The sequence below is a fragment of the Clarias gariepinus genome, chromosome 1, assembly GCF_024256425.1.
Source record: "Clarias gariepinus isolate MV-2021 ecotype Netherlands chromosome 1, CGAR_prim_01v2, whole genome shotgun sequence".
NCBI lineage: Eukaryota > Metazoa > Chordata > Actinopteri > Siluriformes > Clariidae > Clarias > Clarias gariepinus.
The window spans coordinates 49,571,442-49,587,100 of NC_071100.1; the positions used below are offsets into that span (position 1 = coordinate 49,571,442).

At 36.0% G+C, this 15,659-nt stretch overlaps 1 protein-coding gene across 1 annotated transcript in view; it reads left to right on the top strand.

Moving 5' to 3' along the window:
- LOC128521859 (complement factor H-like) overlaps positions 1-15,659 on the top strand; it is a 132,008-nt gene that overhangs the window by 17,652 nt on the left and 98,697 nt on the right. The window contains exon 7 of the mRNA XM_053495567.1: positions 3,098-3,218. Coding sequence (XP_053351542.1) covers positions 3,098-3,218 — 121 coding nt within the window. The remainder of the gene's footprint in view (positions 1-3,097; positions 3,219-15,659) is intronic.

Here is a 15,659-nt window from a genome sequence, read left to right on the forward strand (position 1 = left end):
AGAGTAATAACACAAATAGGCTGAGGCAGCTTCTACAGAGCAGGATCTCTCTGTGACATTAGATATCTTTTCTGCAGAACAAAACTATCCAGCCCTGGTTGCGTTTTAACATACAAACACTGTCTATGACTTTTCAAGTAGGCCTCGCTATTTCATAGCAACATTACAAAAAGTCCTATACAGAAGCACACTACTTTGGAGTATATAAAAATATAAAATGCCTTGAAGCACACATCAACCGCCCCAAGTAGTGTGCATTGCTTCAGAGCCTGTCCCACCAGAATGACGAATGCCTGAGAGCAGCGCTGGTCATCATCTCCCAACGTCAGGATGTACAGTAGGGGTACGGCCTTGACACTTCAGCCTGCTGGAGGTATTACACCATGTTGGTGCCAACCTTAGAAAGAAATAAAAGAAAGTTAAAAATTTGTTGAATAACAAAGATTAAACTGAATAAGACTATCAATTTAATGTGTAATACAATTTATACTAAATAAAAAAATGACAAAGCTAGGGTATAGGTAACCTAAAACAAAAACATGGAGACAACTACTACCAAAAATAAAATAAGCAAAATAAGCATGGCTTTTGGGATAAAGCTCATATATATACAGTAGTTATCTGTACAGCTGACTGATAGTTAATTTAGTCTGAGTCACAAGCAACTTTGGTTAAAGAGGGCTACCTGGTTATCTTACATGCAGCAGTCATATTTACATACTACTTGCCAAAGGGGGAAAGGTGTATAATATTGTTATAACTCGGGAGAAACGCGGCGACTTTTGACCGCGGAGTAAATTACTAGCTAGTGAAAAACGGGAGGTTAGCAGGTGTGTATATTTGTAAGAAGGTCAGTGTTTTGTAACACCCAGCATTTTATTGTCTCAAACAGTGAGATTAATAAAGTTCTAATGTTAACTAAATGCTAGCGTCATGCTAATACTACAGTTACAGTTTCGTCACCCTGCAAACATTCTACAGAGAAAGATAAAAAGCTCAGACATCTTATCCGTTTCTTTCATACACAGGTGGGGTTCTTTGGCTAACTATAGCAGCTATTGTCAGCTAAATTATCTTACCTCAGACCAGCCTGAAAGTTTAAGTGTAACCTTAACACGGTAACTAATAAATCTCACATATAGTAATAATTTTTCAGTCATATGTGACTTAGGTGAGTGAACATGTGTATACAGACCTTGTATTTAACGTCATTTTCCCTTAAATGAACCGGCATCAGCGGTGTGGGAGCTCAAGAGAGACACGAAGCTCTGACTGACAGCCGCTGAATCCACCGGTGAACTTTGGGGGAGGAGCCAATCAAACTTTAACCCAGCAGCTGGGCTACACAAAAACTACCCAACTCTCTGTAAATAACCCAGAAAAATGACCCAACAGAGGAAACCCAGCGCTTGGGTAGAAAAAACAACCCAGCGTTTCTTAGAGTGCAGCAAAAGACATATTATGATAAACAGAATGAGCAGCTCACCTCTTATACAGTTTCTTCTAGTCTGAGTCGTTCGTTTTTTTTTATCCATTGCACAGTATAGTGTCTATTGAAGTCACATGACAAAAGAACAAACGACTTGGACCAAAAGACTCAAAGGACTCAAAGACTCATTTCTGTTTCCTGTACATAACCTACAGAGGTTTTGCGATGCTTTGCGTATACGCGGCCAGTAGAAAATGAAGGAATCGCTCTCCGAGACTACTCGCTCTTCTGAGTCACGTTAAAGATTCGTTTACAAAGAACAAATCATTTGTGAACGACTCATCACAAACATCTGGCATAAAACTAACACAGCATTTTATAAAAATAACATCATAACAACAGTCAAACATGGTGGTGGTAGTGTGATGGTCCGGGGCTTTACAGCTTCAGGATCTGGACGACTTGCTGTAATTGATGGAACCATAAGTTCTGCACTCTGTCAGGAAATCCTGAAGAATAAAGACTGGCCATCAGTTTGTGACAGTAACAGATTCTGCAAAGAAAATTGGCATCAAACACAAGATCATCAAAATCAAGACCGAGATCACACAGGACAGCAGTTTAATTTTTACTTGTTTTGATAAACTTGCATAAATGAATCTTCTGCAATAGTTCCTGCTTCAAGCAATGCTGAGGGTCATGTACAGTGCAAAACAAAAAAATAACCTTTATATATATTTTATATGTCTTATTTTATATAGATGCCAAAATTTCAGAGGGTTGATATATATAAAAAAAAATAATAATTTGGAGGAACGGAAAATATAAACATGGATTAAAGCCCCTCATTAAATATAAGCCTTTTAAAGAAGTTAAAATAAGTTTTGATAAGATACAGTATAAAATCCTGCATTCTGGCACTAAAATAGTAACAGTTACAGCTTCAGGAACTCACACCTGAGCTTCATTTTCACAAAATCAATAGAATTGTCCATCAGTGAGGAAGCAGTTAGATCTGAAAAGTTTAACTTACTAACTAACTGACTAACACACACACACACACACACACACACTCTCTCTCTCTCTCTCTCTCTTTTCTTTGTCATATACACACATGTTTTGGAACAGTTGTTAAATAAACTTAATTAAAAAAGTTTCAGAAAAGTATATTTAAAAAAAGCATGAAAATGGCGACTCCTGGGCAGAGCTGAGCCACGAGGTGGAGGAGGAGACCAACAAAAGTTATACCTCAGGAACATTGTGTGGACATCAAAGAAAAAAACAATATGGAGATTTAAAAAAAATATTGCAGAAGCAAAGAAAAGTAATTTTAAAGAATAAAAAATGGAGAGAATGTGTCTGTTTTGTTCATGTACACACACAATAGAGACCCGTGTGCCTGTCCAAAATGATCAAAAAAATTTTGCATTATTATTTCCCTTATATGTAGTATGACTTTATATAGTAACAATATAAATAGAATATTAATTTAACTTAGTTTGAGAAATTGACTGATCATGATGTAATTCTTAAATTTAAGATCAATAAGAACAGTTATAATTTGTTTCCACAAAGTGTCAAATCCACTATAATCAGGGATAAATAACACCATGCATGCAAAAAAACTGTTAATAAGAAAGCCATGCCTGTTTTGATGTTTTGTTCCAGATCCAACATGGTGTTCTGTCCCACGTGTGCCAAATGCCCGACCTGTATATCAGTTAAAAGCACTCTATTCTCATGGAGAACACGTCCAATTTGCATGTGAGAGCGGCTATACATTTGAACATGGAGCATATGCAACGTGTGATCTTGGAACTTGGAGACTGCCAGTGTGTAAAGGTGAGAGTCCTCATTACAAACATGACTGATGTTTCTAAATAGTAATGTGGTTGTCTATTAAAGACAATATAATCTAAAGGGAAAACCTTTTCAAAAGCAACCTAAAGAAATAACTGCTTTTCAATGACCTTCATAAAGGAACAATTTTATTTGTTGAGTAAGGTTAACTATAAAATGTTCTTCATTGTAGCTCGATGCTGTAATTAAAGCACACGTTCTACTGTTTGCTACAGGCAGTCAAGACAAATCAGTTAAGCACATTAAATTGCATTTAAACAATAATGTTTTATGCAATTATATATTTTGTGAAGACACTAACATGCAGAATAGCCTAAATTAACTGCATTTAAAAACATGATGGTTTGCAGTATGTAAAAGCCTGATGTGCTACTTCACGATTATTAATATTTCACTATAAGTTTGTAGAAGTGCTTTTCCTGCTTAAACGAAACTAAACATTTTCCCCGCCAGATTTACAAAAGTTTCAGCAGCACTGAAATCATTAAGATCTCAAGCATTACATGTTTATTATCTGTAAAGAACAGAGCACCAGAAGTTTCCTCTAAACACCAAAGATTTTTCAAATTATTAAATAAACTGAAACAGTGCTGCTAGGTGTAACTGAATGTCAGTACATCAACTATTGTATAACTTCTTCTAAAAGTCTGAGTGACACTTTCAGGTGCAGGAGGTGGGGGCGGTGGTGAATCTGTACATCCTGACCTGCTTGGGGTTCTGCTGCCAGGTAATAATTATCACCAATTCATTTAATATGTAATAATAAATATGAAGTGCTTTTAGCTAATCTCACCTCACTCGTGTACCCGGTAAACACCTCAGCTCAATTCACACTTCATACAGGTTTTTGTTTTTACACTAAGATAGTAATTAATATTTCTGTGTTTAAAGAACAAACAGAGTGTGTAATCATACAAATGTACTGTACTGTACTCACCAGTATAATAACCCATAGGTGTTTATTATAATTAATGTTAATCTCTATGTCCTCACACGAATTGTCTGTGATTTCAGTACGTGATTGTGGATCTCACCCACTTATTGCTAATGGAGATGTTACAGAGATGCCAAGTGGAAAGGAATTAAAAGTTCAGTGTGTGAAATTACATAAACTAGATGGACCTAAAACTGTAGGATGTGTGAAAGGGGAATGGACGCCGCTTCCAGTGTGTAAACGTGAGTATTAATTACATTTTAAATACAATGTAGGTGTCGGGGACGGGAGGACATGTCCTGTAGGGACTCCAATCTGTTCCCTTGCCAGCACAACCAGCACAGCAACTTCTACATGAACCTACAGAAGCCGAGTTCAATGCAACAGTCAATGTTTTAGCATTTAGTTCAGATACACACATTTATGATTTTATTAGTGTATTAATAGGAAAATGATCTTTAATATTGGAATTAAGTCAGGAGAATAGTTTTTATTTTGCTTTACATGATAAATACATTAATGATTAATTAATTAAACAGGACTTATTAATAAGCAGATATTTTTGTTGCTTACTGATTTTTTCCCCTGACTACAGATGATTTCTAATAGAATAATATCTGATGATAATGAGACAGACCAAATCAGGTTAAAAGAGAAGAAAGGAAATCAGCTGAAGCACAAATCATTATTATTATGTAATACATATAAAACAATTGTATATTAAGTTTTTTTTTACACAGGATTGTTACTGTTTTTTCTTCTTATTTTTTAGCTCCATGTAAAGTGGAAGGTGAACGTATTCATTCTAGTCAGTCTGATGAATATCTGCAAGAGGGTGAAGAGAAGAGATATTACTGTGCTGTATTCAAGAAAATAAATGTCAAATGCTTCAACGGAACACCAATCTACGGTGAATGTAAGTGTATCCTGTGTTTTATCTAGACAGAAAAGAACTAGTGAAAAGTTCTAGTTACAGATGAATTTATCCTTTATTTCTGACCATTAGTATCTAATGAATAAAGCACTCGTGCTGACGTGGGCCAGACAGAGTTAAATCTAACAGCTCTTCTACCACAGTGATTTTAGTTAAAGAACAACACTCCACATTTTCTATCTGTATCAAGTTGCTTTTAATGTTTGTGGATGCGTTCTAAAATCAATTTACTTCCTGTTCTTATTTACATTAAAGCAGTTATAAATGGCTGTTTCCTCAGCAGCCCCTTTCTGTTCTCTCTTTTTATGACAAAATAAATAAGACAAATAAATCCTGCTGTGAAACACCACAGAGCTTCAACTCTTCTGTCCTGGAGAAATTCCTGTATTGGAAAGTTAACAGTTGTCCGCTAAAACTGGAGACTCCTTCCTCCTTCCACACCAGACATGCATGATTTGATAGTGCACATTTATGTTTTCTATAGAAACAATAATCACCTATTAGAATTTAAAGCTGTGCTGCTGTCAGAGCTGCTGTTACAGTAAATTAATCAACACCTCCTGACCAGTCAGGGACCAGACGTAGGAATGCAGTAAAACTGGGACTGAATCAGGATCGTTATTGTATTCAGAGCTTTAACGAGGCTCTAAGGTTTAATTGATACATTTGAAAGTATTTAAAGTGAGCATGATGGTCTCTGACTGCTGATTGTGATCTCTAACTGTTATACTTTTTACAGGTAAATGGAGTCTCGTAAGTACATTTTCTATGACATTAAATTAAATATTAAAGTAACATTGATCATGGTACAGTGCTAACATTAATGCTCAATCAGACTTCAGGTACATTAACTGTCTCTGTGTGCTTGTTTTGGCAGTGATGTGTATCGATGCCTTCAGTTCTCCTGCTAGTGGTCAGAAATCTTCTTTCTCAGAATAAAATCTTGTTTTTCACCCAAAATAAATGCTTTTTGTTTGTTTGTTTGTTTGTTTGTCGATAGATAGATAGATAGATGGATGGATGGATGGATGGATGGATAGATAGATAGATAGATAGATGACTTGTTATTTCTTGCTCCATAACAGACACAGTTGTCATTTCAGATCAAATTTTAAAGTATAATTCCAGTCAGTTTTAATCAGGGGTTACAAGTGAGGCAGCAATGGACGTAACATTAATGGCGTGATTGTGACACCGTAGTAAATTAACGTCATTATAGTGAACAAACAATGTTATTTCATACCTATACAATCTCTTCATGATTAAAAAATAAGAATTAGCAACTGTCAAAGAGTCTTTTCTTAACATTATACTATATTATTATTAGTAGTAGTAGTAGTAGTAGTACACTCTAAAAAACGCTGGGTTGTTTTTTCTACCCAAGCGCTGGGTTGCCTCTGTTGGGTCATTTTTCTGGGTTATTTACAGAGAGTTGGGTAGTTTTTGTGTAACCCAGCTGCTGGGTTGAAGTTTGCTTGGCCCCTCCCCCAAAGTTCACCGGTGGATTCAGCGGCTGTCAGTCAGAGCTTCGTGTCTCTCTTGAGCTCCCACACCGCTGATGACGGTTCATTTAAGGGAAAATGACGTTAAATACAAGGTCTGTATACACATGTTCACTCACCTAAGTCACATATGACTGAAATATTATTACTACATATAACATTTATTACTGTTACCGTGTTAAGGTTACACTTAAACTTTCAGGCTGGTCTGAGGTAAGATAATTTAGCTGACAATAGCTGCTATAGTTAGCCAAAGAACCCCACCTGTGTGTGAAAGAAACAGATAAGATGTCTGAGCTTTTTATCTTTCTCTGTAGAATGTTTGCAGGGTGACGAAACTGTAACTGTAGTATTAGCATGACGCTAGCATTTAGTTAACATTAGAACTTTTTTAATCTCACTGTTTGAGACAATAAAATGCTACCGCGGTAAAGTTGGTTTTATATTGGACATTCGCCACACATTCAAGATTATCTCATCTGTTTATAAAGAAATAAATACCCAAAAACGACAATTCGCATATTTTCTTACTTTCTTAGTAGACAGAGAAGCTATTACAAATAAATGTATTTTTATATCGTCTCCTGTTACAGCCTGCTGGACCTAAATCTTTCAGAAACGCAGCTTACCGCCGCTTTATAGCGATGGAGTCACTAAGGGACCGTCTAAAAAGTGCATGACCAAGACCCAACCGTACAAAGGAATACACAAAATTACACAGAAATACCTCACAGGACATCAAACATATTACACTGTTAGGCTATAGTATGGATTATTTGTTTATTTATTTATTTGTTTGTTTAATTGATTAATAATTATTTTAAGGTACATTATGAAACAAATGATTATACAGACAATTCCTGTGCCAAAAAAGAGATTTTGTTAAATAAGAGTCGGGTGTGTTTTATTATAAAAATAATAATAATAATAATTGGAAAGGTGTGTATGAAAATGAATGCACTTTGGTACAGTCTAATATGAGTTGCAAAAAATGACAATTAAATGAAAAAAATTCAATAACTTTTTTGCTATTAAAATTTCACATGTAAAATCAACTGTACTATAATCCACTCTATCATTGCTAATAACTACAACCATCCCCTTTGCAATATTCAGTTTGATAATTTTTTTATTAATTTTTTACATAAAAAATATGAATTTTCAATAGCTTTTTCGTTTAGTGGATTACACATGTAAAAACAGTTTAAAAAACAGCTGGGGTGTTACAAAACACTGACCCTCTCACAAATATACACACCTGCTAACCCTCCCGTTTTTCACTAGCTAGTAATTTACTCCGCGGTCAAAAGTCGCCGCGTTTCTCCCGAATTATAACAATATTTTACACCTTTCCCCCTTTTAGCAAGTAGTATGCAAATATGACTGCTGCATGTAAGATAACCAGGTAGCCCTCTTTAACCAAAGTTGCTTGTGACTCAGATTAAATTAACTATCAGTCAGCTGTACAGATAACTACTAGATGGAAGTATTAATATTTGGGTGATTGTAATGTGCCAGTATGACCCCAGCTATGACCATTCTGTACAAATGCATCTCCTCGGTAATTAGCTTGAAATCAACGCAGACTACAAGACCAACTAGTCTGATAAAGCTCATATATATATATGAGCTTTATCCCAAAAGCCATGCTTATTTTGCTTATTTTATTTTTGGTAGTAGCTGTCTCCATGTTTTTGTTTCATGTCACCTATACCCTAGCTTTGTCATTTTTTTTATTTAGTATAAATCCTATTACACATTAAATTGATAGTCTTATTCAGTTTAATCTTTGTTATTCAACCAATTTTTAACTTTTTTTCATTTCTTTCTAAGGTTGGCACCAACATGGTGGAATACCTCCAGCAGGCTGAAGTGTCAAGGCCGTACCCCTACTGTACATCCTGACGTTGGGAGATGATGACCAGCGCTGCTCTCAGGCATTCATCATTCTGGTGGGACAGGCTCTGGAGCAATGCACACTACTTGCGGCGGTTGATGTGTGCTTCAAGGCATTTTATATTTTTGACATTAACTATTTAAAGTAGTGTGCACCTGTATAGGACTTTTTGTAATGTTGCTATGAAATAGCGAGGCCTACTTGAAAAGTCATAGACAGTGTTTGTATGTTAAAATGAGACCAGGGCTGGATAGTTTTGTTCTGCAGAAAAGATATCAAATGTCACAGAGAGATCCTGCTCTGTAGAAGCTGCCTCAGCCTATTTGTGTTATTACTCCATTCTGCCCTTATGAGTAATAGTATAGTAATGATGTCGCTGTTGATTATCTGCTCTTGTGCTTTTAAAAAATAAATGTTTTCTATGAACATTTAATAGGATGTTGTTTATTGCATATATGTATGTTTTGCAAAACTTTTAAGTTTTTTTTGTAATAAACCAGTATATTAAAGTAATTTAACTGTTTAATAGATGTGGGTATTTTTTTTTTTTATAGATTCACTGTAAAACATGAAAAATAATAATAACCTATTTGTGAGGTAGAATTAACCTAACATTTCAGTTGAAATGAACCAACATCTGGGTAGAACATTTGACCAATTTATGTGGTAGAATTAACCCAGCATTTAGTTAAATATCATAGTTAAATATGACCCAGCATTTGGGTTGAATATTTAACCCATTTTGCTGGGTTAAATTAACCCAGCATTTAGTTAGTCCAATAGTTACCCAGCAGCTGGGTTAAAAACAACCCAGATTGGGTTGTTTTTAACCCAGCATTTTTTTAGGGTGTAGTCATACTAGTAAAGTTCACCAAATATCAGGTGCTTTGTGATATCCAGATCCATCGTAAGTGATTTAGACTGAAGTTACATGATCAATTTTAAGCCGCCCTATTGTCAAAATGGAACATTTTCCACATCTTAAAAATTAGGGGGAAAATAAAGAGTTTGGAAGAGGGCTCTGTCATTATAAAATAAACTGATTGGTTTTCACTTTTAAAATGCTTACATGCAGTTTTTTTTATTGTTTATCAATAGAATCTGCATTAAGAAACCTCAAGCTAAAAGGATAATTAATAATAATAATAATAATAATAATAATAAGTTTGTTTAAAGAGCATTTTTATTTCTTATTTATAAATTGTGCCGACACAATGGTGTAGTGATCAGCACTGTTGCCTTGCACTGCCAGGGTCTGGGTTTGATACCCTCCCAGGCTCGATTTCTGTCTCTGTGTGCATGGAGTTTGCATGTTCTCCCCGTGCTTGGTGGGTTTCCTCCAGGTACTCTGGTTTTCTCCCACAGTAGCCTTACATGTAGGTTAGGCTAATTGGCGTTCCCAAATTGCCTGAAGTGTGTGAATGAGCATGTGAGTGTGTGTATGTCTGTGTATGTGTGTGTGTGTGTGCCCTGTCCAGGGTGTACCCCAAGTCTCCTGGAATAGGCTCTAGGTTCCTGCAACTCTAAATACAGAATAAAGCAGTATAGATAATGAGTGAGTGATTTATGAATAGTTTACTATAAATAGTTTAACTGTGCACTTTCTCTAGCATCTAAAGAACCATAATTATCTGTGGACATTATAGACATAATGTGTATAAACTCATCTCGTAGATGTGTATGTAAATATCTTGCTTTTAAATATTCATGTAAATTTTCTCCTTGTCTGTAGACATATCCACATTCTTTCAGATGCAGGAAGTGAGATGCATTACATTTTAACATTAGTTGTTATATATCAGCAATAATGCTGAATTATTGTCTTTAAAACAACAACAGCAGCAATAATAATAGCTCAGAACGCTTTAAATGTTTTTTTTTCTTTTTAATTTGGCGTGTCAGTGTTTGTAGTTACGAAATCTGCGATGGTGAAATCATGCACTAGATTCGTGGTTTCTGGTAAAGGGAGGAAAAAAAATAAATCATTGACGCTGCTTACACACAAAGCTACTTGGTTCGTTTAAAATAGCATGTATCAGAGGTTCATCTGAAGGTTTTACGCTGTGATCTGAGGTGAAAAACAACAGAGAAGATGAGGATTATTATTCTGGCTGTTTTAATTTGTGCGTGTCAGGCTGCACAGGGTAAGATGTTCAGATTTAGACTGAAGTTTTCATTTATTATTTATTTTTTCATTATTTTAAGTAACTTCAGCTACAGTTTGTAAAATGTGTTTTATTTATGTACAATTCTACTGTACACAAATGTTTTGGCACTCCTTGGGCTCTTAGAAAGGATATCAATCTGAGACAAAAATAGTTTATTTAAGTGCTGACATACAAATAAAATAAAATAAAAATAAAAATGGATGGAAAACACACTGTCCTTTTTCTTAAAGTAAAATGTTGCTTAAATTGTTAGCGAGCCCTGTACAACTTCTTGTTACACCTGTGCTGTACTGGCAAAGGTTCACAACTCTAACACAAAATTGGTGGTCATAATGTAGCACTACTCCTAATTAAACCACCAATTAATTCATCAAAATAATTCTTAATAAAACATTTTGCACTCTTTAACCAGAATTTCAAATCACTAAGACCCACACTCTTCTTGGATCTTACAGTATACGTTTATTTAAAAAAAAAATAATACTGTATATAAACAGACAGCAAACACAAAACATGTTAAACAAAGAACATTGATTAATGCATGGTGAGGTTTCAGATTGAACAGTTTCAGCACCCCAGCTAAGTTTGAAAATCTTCACTTAACAAGGTAAGGAAAAAAGAGCACAAGCATCTCTCTTGTAGGAAAATTCAATAGCCATTCCTGGTCTCTCCAGGTCACAGGGACATGCTGGCTTCACACACCAGACCTCTCTTGAACCCACATGCTCCTGGGGAGAACAGAAAATACATGATTAAATACTTGTTTTATGTATCTATGCTATTCGTTGGACTTTATTATAGCATGCATTATATTTATTTGTAGCATTTCTTGTATTTCACTGTACTTAACTGTATTTACTTATTCATTGTATATATCTGTATGATTAATTCACAGTGTACAAAAACATACATGCATTTTTTTTTTTTTTAAATATATACTGTATATTTAAAATAAATAAATGTGAATTGTTGAAGATGATGATTTTCGTAGTTGAAGAGATTAATGAAATTAGTTTAGTCTTTTGAAGGGTTGTAAAATATTCAGAGCTGATACGGTTGAAGTATCACCTACATCATTATTTATTAAATTGTCTGGTTTTAAAGCTTAAATATTTTGCATGATATTATAAAATTTTCAGTAATCTTCTATAGGAGTAGAAAGATACATCAATCTACAAGTAGTTAGAGCATTTTTTATATTTCAGAAAGCTCTCCTTCCGTCCTGTCTGAAATACTACCAATTTAGTTTATCACAATATTCTAGTTCGAGTGGCCTGTATTAAGGTGTGTGTGATTGTTATAGCAAAAGGCAAGTCAGCTACATTATCCTAGATGTAATTGAATTTTTACTCTAAACATTTAGTCATCTAAACAAGTTCTGTGGTGTCATAAAGTAATACAATCATAGATGGATCACTTTCATAATTCTGGTTGATTACTGGTGGAAATACTGAAATAACTTTGAACTATGGAAATGTTACTATATTTCCTATATTTAGGCCGCAGGTCAATATTAAATCTAGAGTTTAACCAGATTTATGAGTGGGTCCTTGTTCTCAGAACATCTCATGGATTTTCAAATTGAATATTTGAGTTTCCAGCAATTGCTTTATCAACAGAGGGAACCAGATTTAGGAGACTCTGTAAGTAATAATAATTAGTGGAATCCACTGGGAACTTGTATTATTTGTGTTTATGGTTGATATGTAAGTATAGAGAATATCAGATGCATTAAATATGTTTTTGTATGATGTTCATATTAACATTATAGTAACTGCAACACCTCCTCCACTACCACCTAACCAAGGCTGATATCCATAACTGTAAGAAAATGAAAAATGTGTGTCATCTGCATAACAATGGTATGAAAAGCCATGTAGTGATTTCACCAGAAGACTGGATATAGAGGAAAAACAGAAGAGGGCCGAATCCCAGGACAGATGACAGTTTGGCTCATCTAGCAGCATGCAGCTTCTCAGTGACAGCACTGCCGAATGTGATGCTTTAAATCCGGATTTAAATTAGGATCTTTGATGTTGTTCTGTGAGAGATAGAGAGACATTTGATTGAATTTTAAAAACATTGTTTTAGAAAGTTACTGATGTCTGTTGGATCCAGACATGGTTTCTTGAGGATAGAACTAACCATTCTTACCCTAAGCCTAGCAGGAACATGACTGGATGATATGGAGTGGTTGATGATAGATGTGATGCAAGGAAGGCAGTCTTGTGAGATGTCCTGAAGCATTATGGAAGTGATTTGGTCTAATGAAGAGACACTGAATCTCATCAGTTGTCAGGTTGGAAAATTCAGTGTATGTGTGTGCCCTGCAATGGATTGGTCCCATGTCCAAGGTGCACTCTGCCTTGTGACCAAAGAATTTGAAAGTACTTTGCCCTCTATTAACTATGCTACCTTTAGCTTGCTAACCGTTGATTGCAGAACGCATCACAATCATATTGGTATCAGCACAACAACAGCATTCCCTCGTATGTGATATTGCTCGGTCAGTAGTGTTGCTGCAAATATATAAATGCAATATTTATAATCTCTTTCCATAGTAGATGATGTTGTGGACTGGGTGCCAATCCATCGCAGAGCCCACACTCATACTTGCACTCACACGATCTTTGCACTTTACAGGCAATTTGGGAGTGCCAATTAGCCTAACTTGCATGTCATTGGACTGTGGGTAATTGGAGTACTTACAGTACCTATAGTTTGGCCACCAAGCACGGGGAGAACATGCACACTCCATACACACAGAGCCCGAGGCGGGAATCACACCCAGATCCTGGAGGTGTAAGGCGACAGTGAAAACCACTAAGCAACACTTTCACCAACCTTACCAAAACCTGTACTTAGTCATGTGACCACAGCATTTAATAATACTTAAATTTGACTATTTATTGAAAATAATTTCATGACAGAAGGAAATAGTAACAATGGCACCAACCACTTTTGGTGTTTACTTATATACACACACAATTAAGTCACATGTGACTGTTCAAAATGACCATTTTGCCATAATTGGTGACCTTTAATATAGACTGAATTTACAGAAAATATGAGGAATTTATTCAAATTTGAGAAATTGACTAATCATGATGCAAATTAATAATAGTAGTGGGTTTAAAACTCTAAACCCTAATATAATTAGGGATAAATTACACGTGCATGCAAACGCATATGCATAAAAAGCTAAAGCCTCGCATCCTGTGATTTTTTTTGTTTGTCCTAGATCCAACATTGTGTTCTGCCCCACATGTGCCAAATGGCCAACCTGAAGAACAGTTAAAAGATCTCTATAATGATGGAGAGTATGTTACAATTGTGTGTGACAGAGGATATGAGATTGAAAATAGATACCGTTATGCAATGTGCGTTAGAGGAACTTGGAGGCTGCCAGTGTGTGAAGGTGAGTGTCCTCATTACAAACATGACTGTGATGATGTTTCTGAACAGTTATGTGGTTTTATATTAAAGACAATAGTATTTAAAGGGAAAACTTTCCGGGAAGCAACAACTGTTCCTTAATAATGACTTTCACAGTGGAACAGTTTTATTTGTTGTGTATGTTTAGATATAAAATGTTCTTCATTGTAGGTTTATGTTGTTACCAAAGCACATAATAATCATTCCCACTACCTGCTGCACTACACAGCTGAGCCTGACAGAAGAAGTATGCTACATAATTGCTCATGGATCACATCACTGGTTCCCAAACAGATTCATGTCTCTGGGAGCTGTCATAAAGACACTTGAAATAAATTATTCTGGATTGACAAATTCAAATTAAAACATACAGATTTGTCACATACACAGTCATATGTAGTGACACACAGTATGTGCAGTGAATATGCAGTAAAATGCTTATACAGCCACCTTTGACCTAAAAAAAAGGGTTTCTCTGTCAGAATTAATTGTACTAATGAGTACAGTTAATTAAAAAAAATATAATGTTCCAGTGCTGGGAGTGCGGGAGGCTGAAACATGTTTGCTCATCCGTACTGCCTGTAGTCTGTCTGTTAGGAAGTTGGAGATCCTAGTTTAGAAGTTTAGATGGTAAAAAAAAGGTAATTGGCCTTTCAAAGCACTTCATCATGACTGTGGTAGATGTTGAGGGAAGCAGCATGGGGTTTCTTTGGGACAGAACCAATAATGGATTCTTTGAAGCCTGTGGGGATAACTGAATGAAATAAGGTTGAATATTACTGTGAACACAGGTGCTGGCTGGTGTGTACAGGCTCTGAGGACTCAGCCTGAAATGCCCTCTGGTCCTGTAACTTTCCTGGCGTTCACTCTCCTAAAGGCTCTAATCACGTCATGTTTGAAAATGAGGAACCCCTTTTTTGTGTTGCCAATCTCTTCCTGTCTACAGCCATTATCTCTTACTTATCATCTATCCCGCTTCATCCTGTATTAAGGGTCGCAGGGGGCCTGGAGCCTATCCCAGTAGATGGGGCGGGGTACACCCTAGACAGGGTGCAAATGCATTGCACGGCACACACATACACACACTCACTGATTTCTACAGCTATTAGCACCACTAGACCTGTAAGCATTATTAGCATTGCTGACACCATTAGCATTGTTATCAGCAGCCTTAAAGTAAGCTTAGAAGGTGTTCAGCTGCTTGCTAGAGACATGCTCGCATTTATTATACCAGATGTAGGTACTTTATAGTCTGTTAATGTCCTTAGTTCCTGCAACAGGCTCCTAAAGTCATTTTGTTGCTGCTGTGACTCCCAGAGCTCTGCTTTGCGACTGGTGTATGATGCAGACTTGTACGAGTCCAGGTCACCTGACGCAAGTCGCGGCAGGGGTGCGAGATCTCAGAGCGTCGTAGATAGTTCCCATCTGCAATATCCAATTCCCACCGGTCATTAGGGCACTCCCCCATCAAGGCTACCACGAACACTCAGGGAGAGCTGA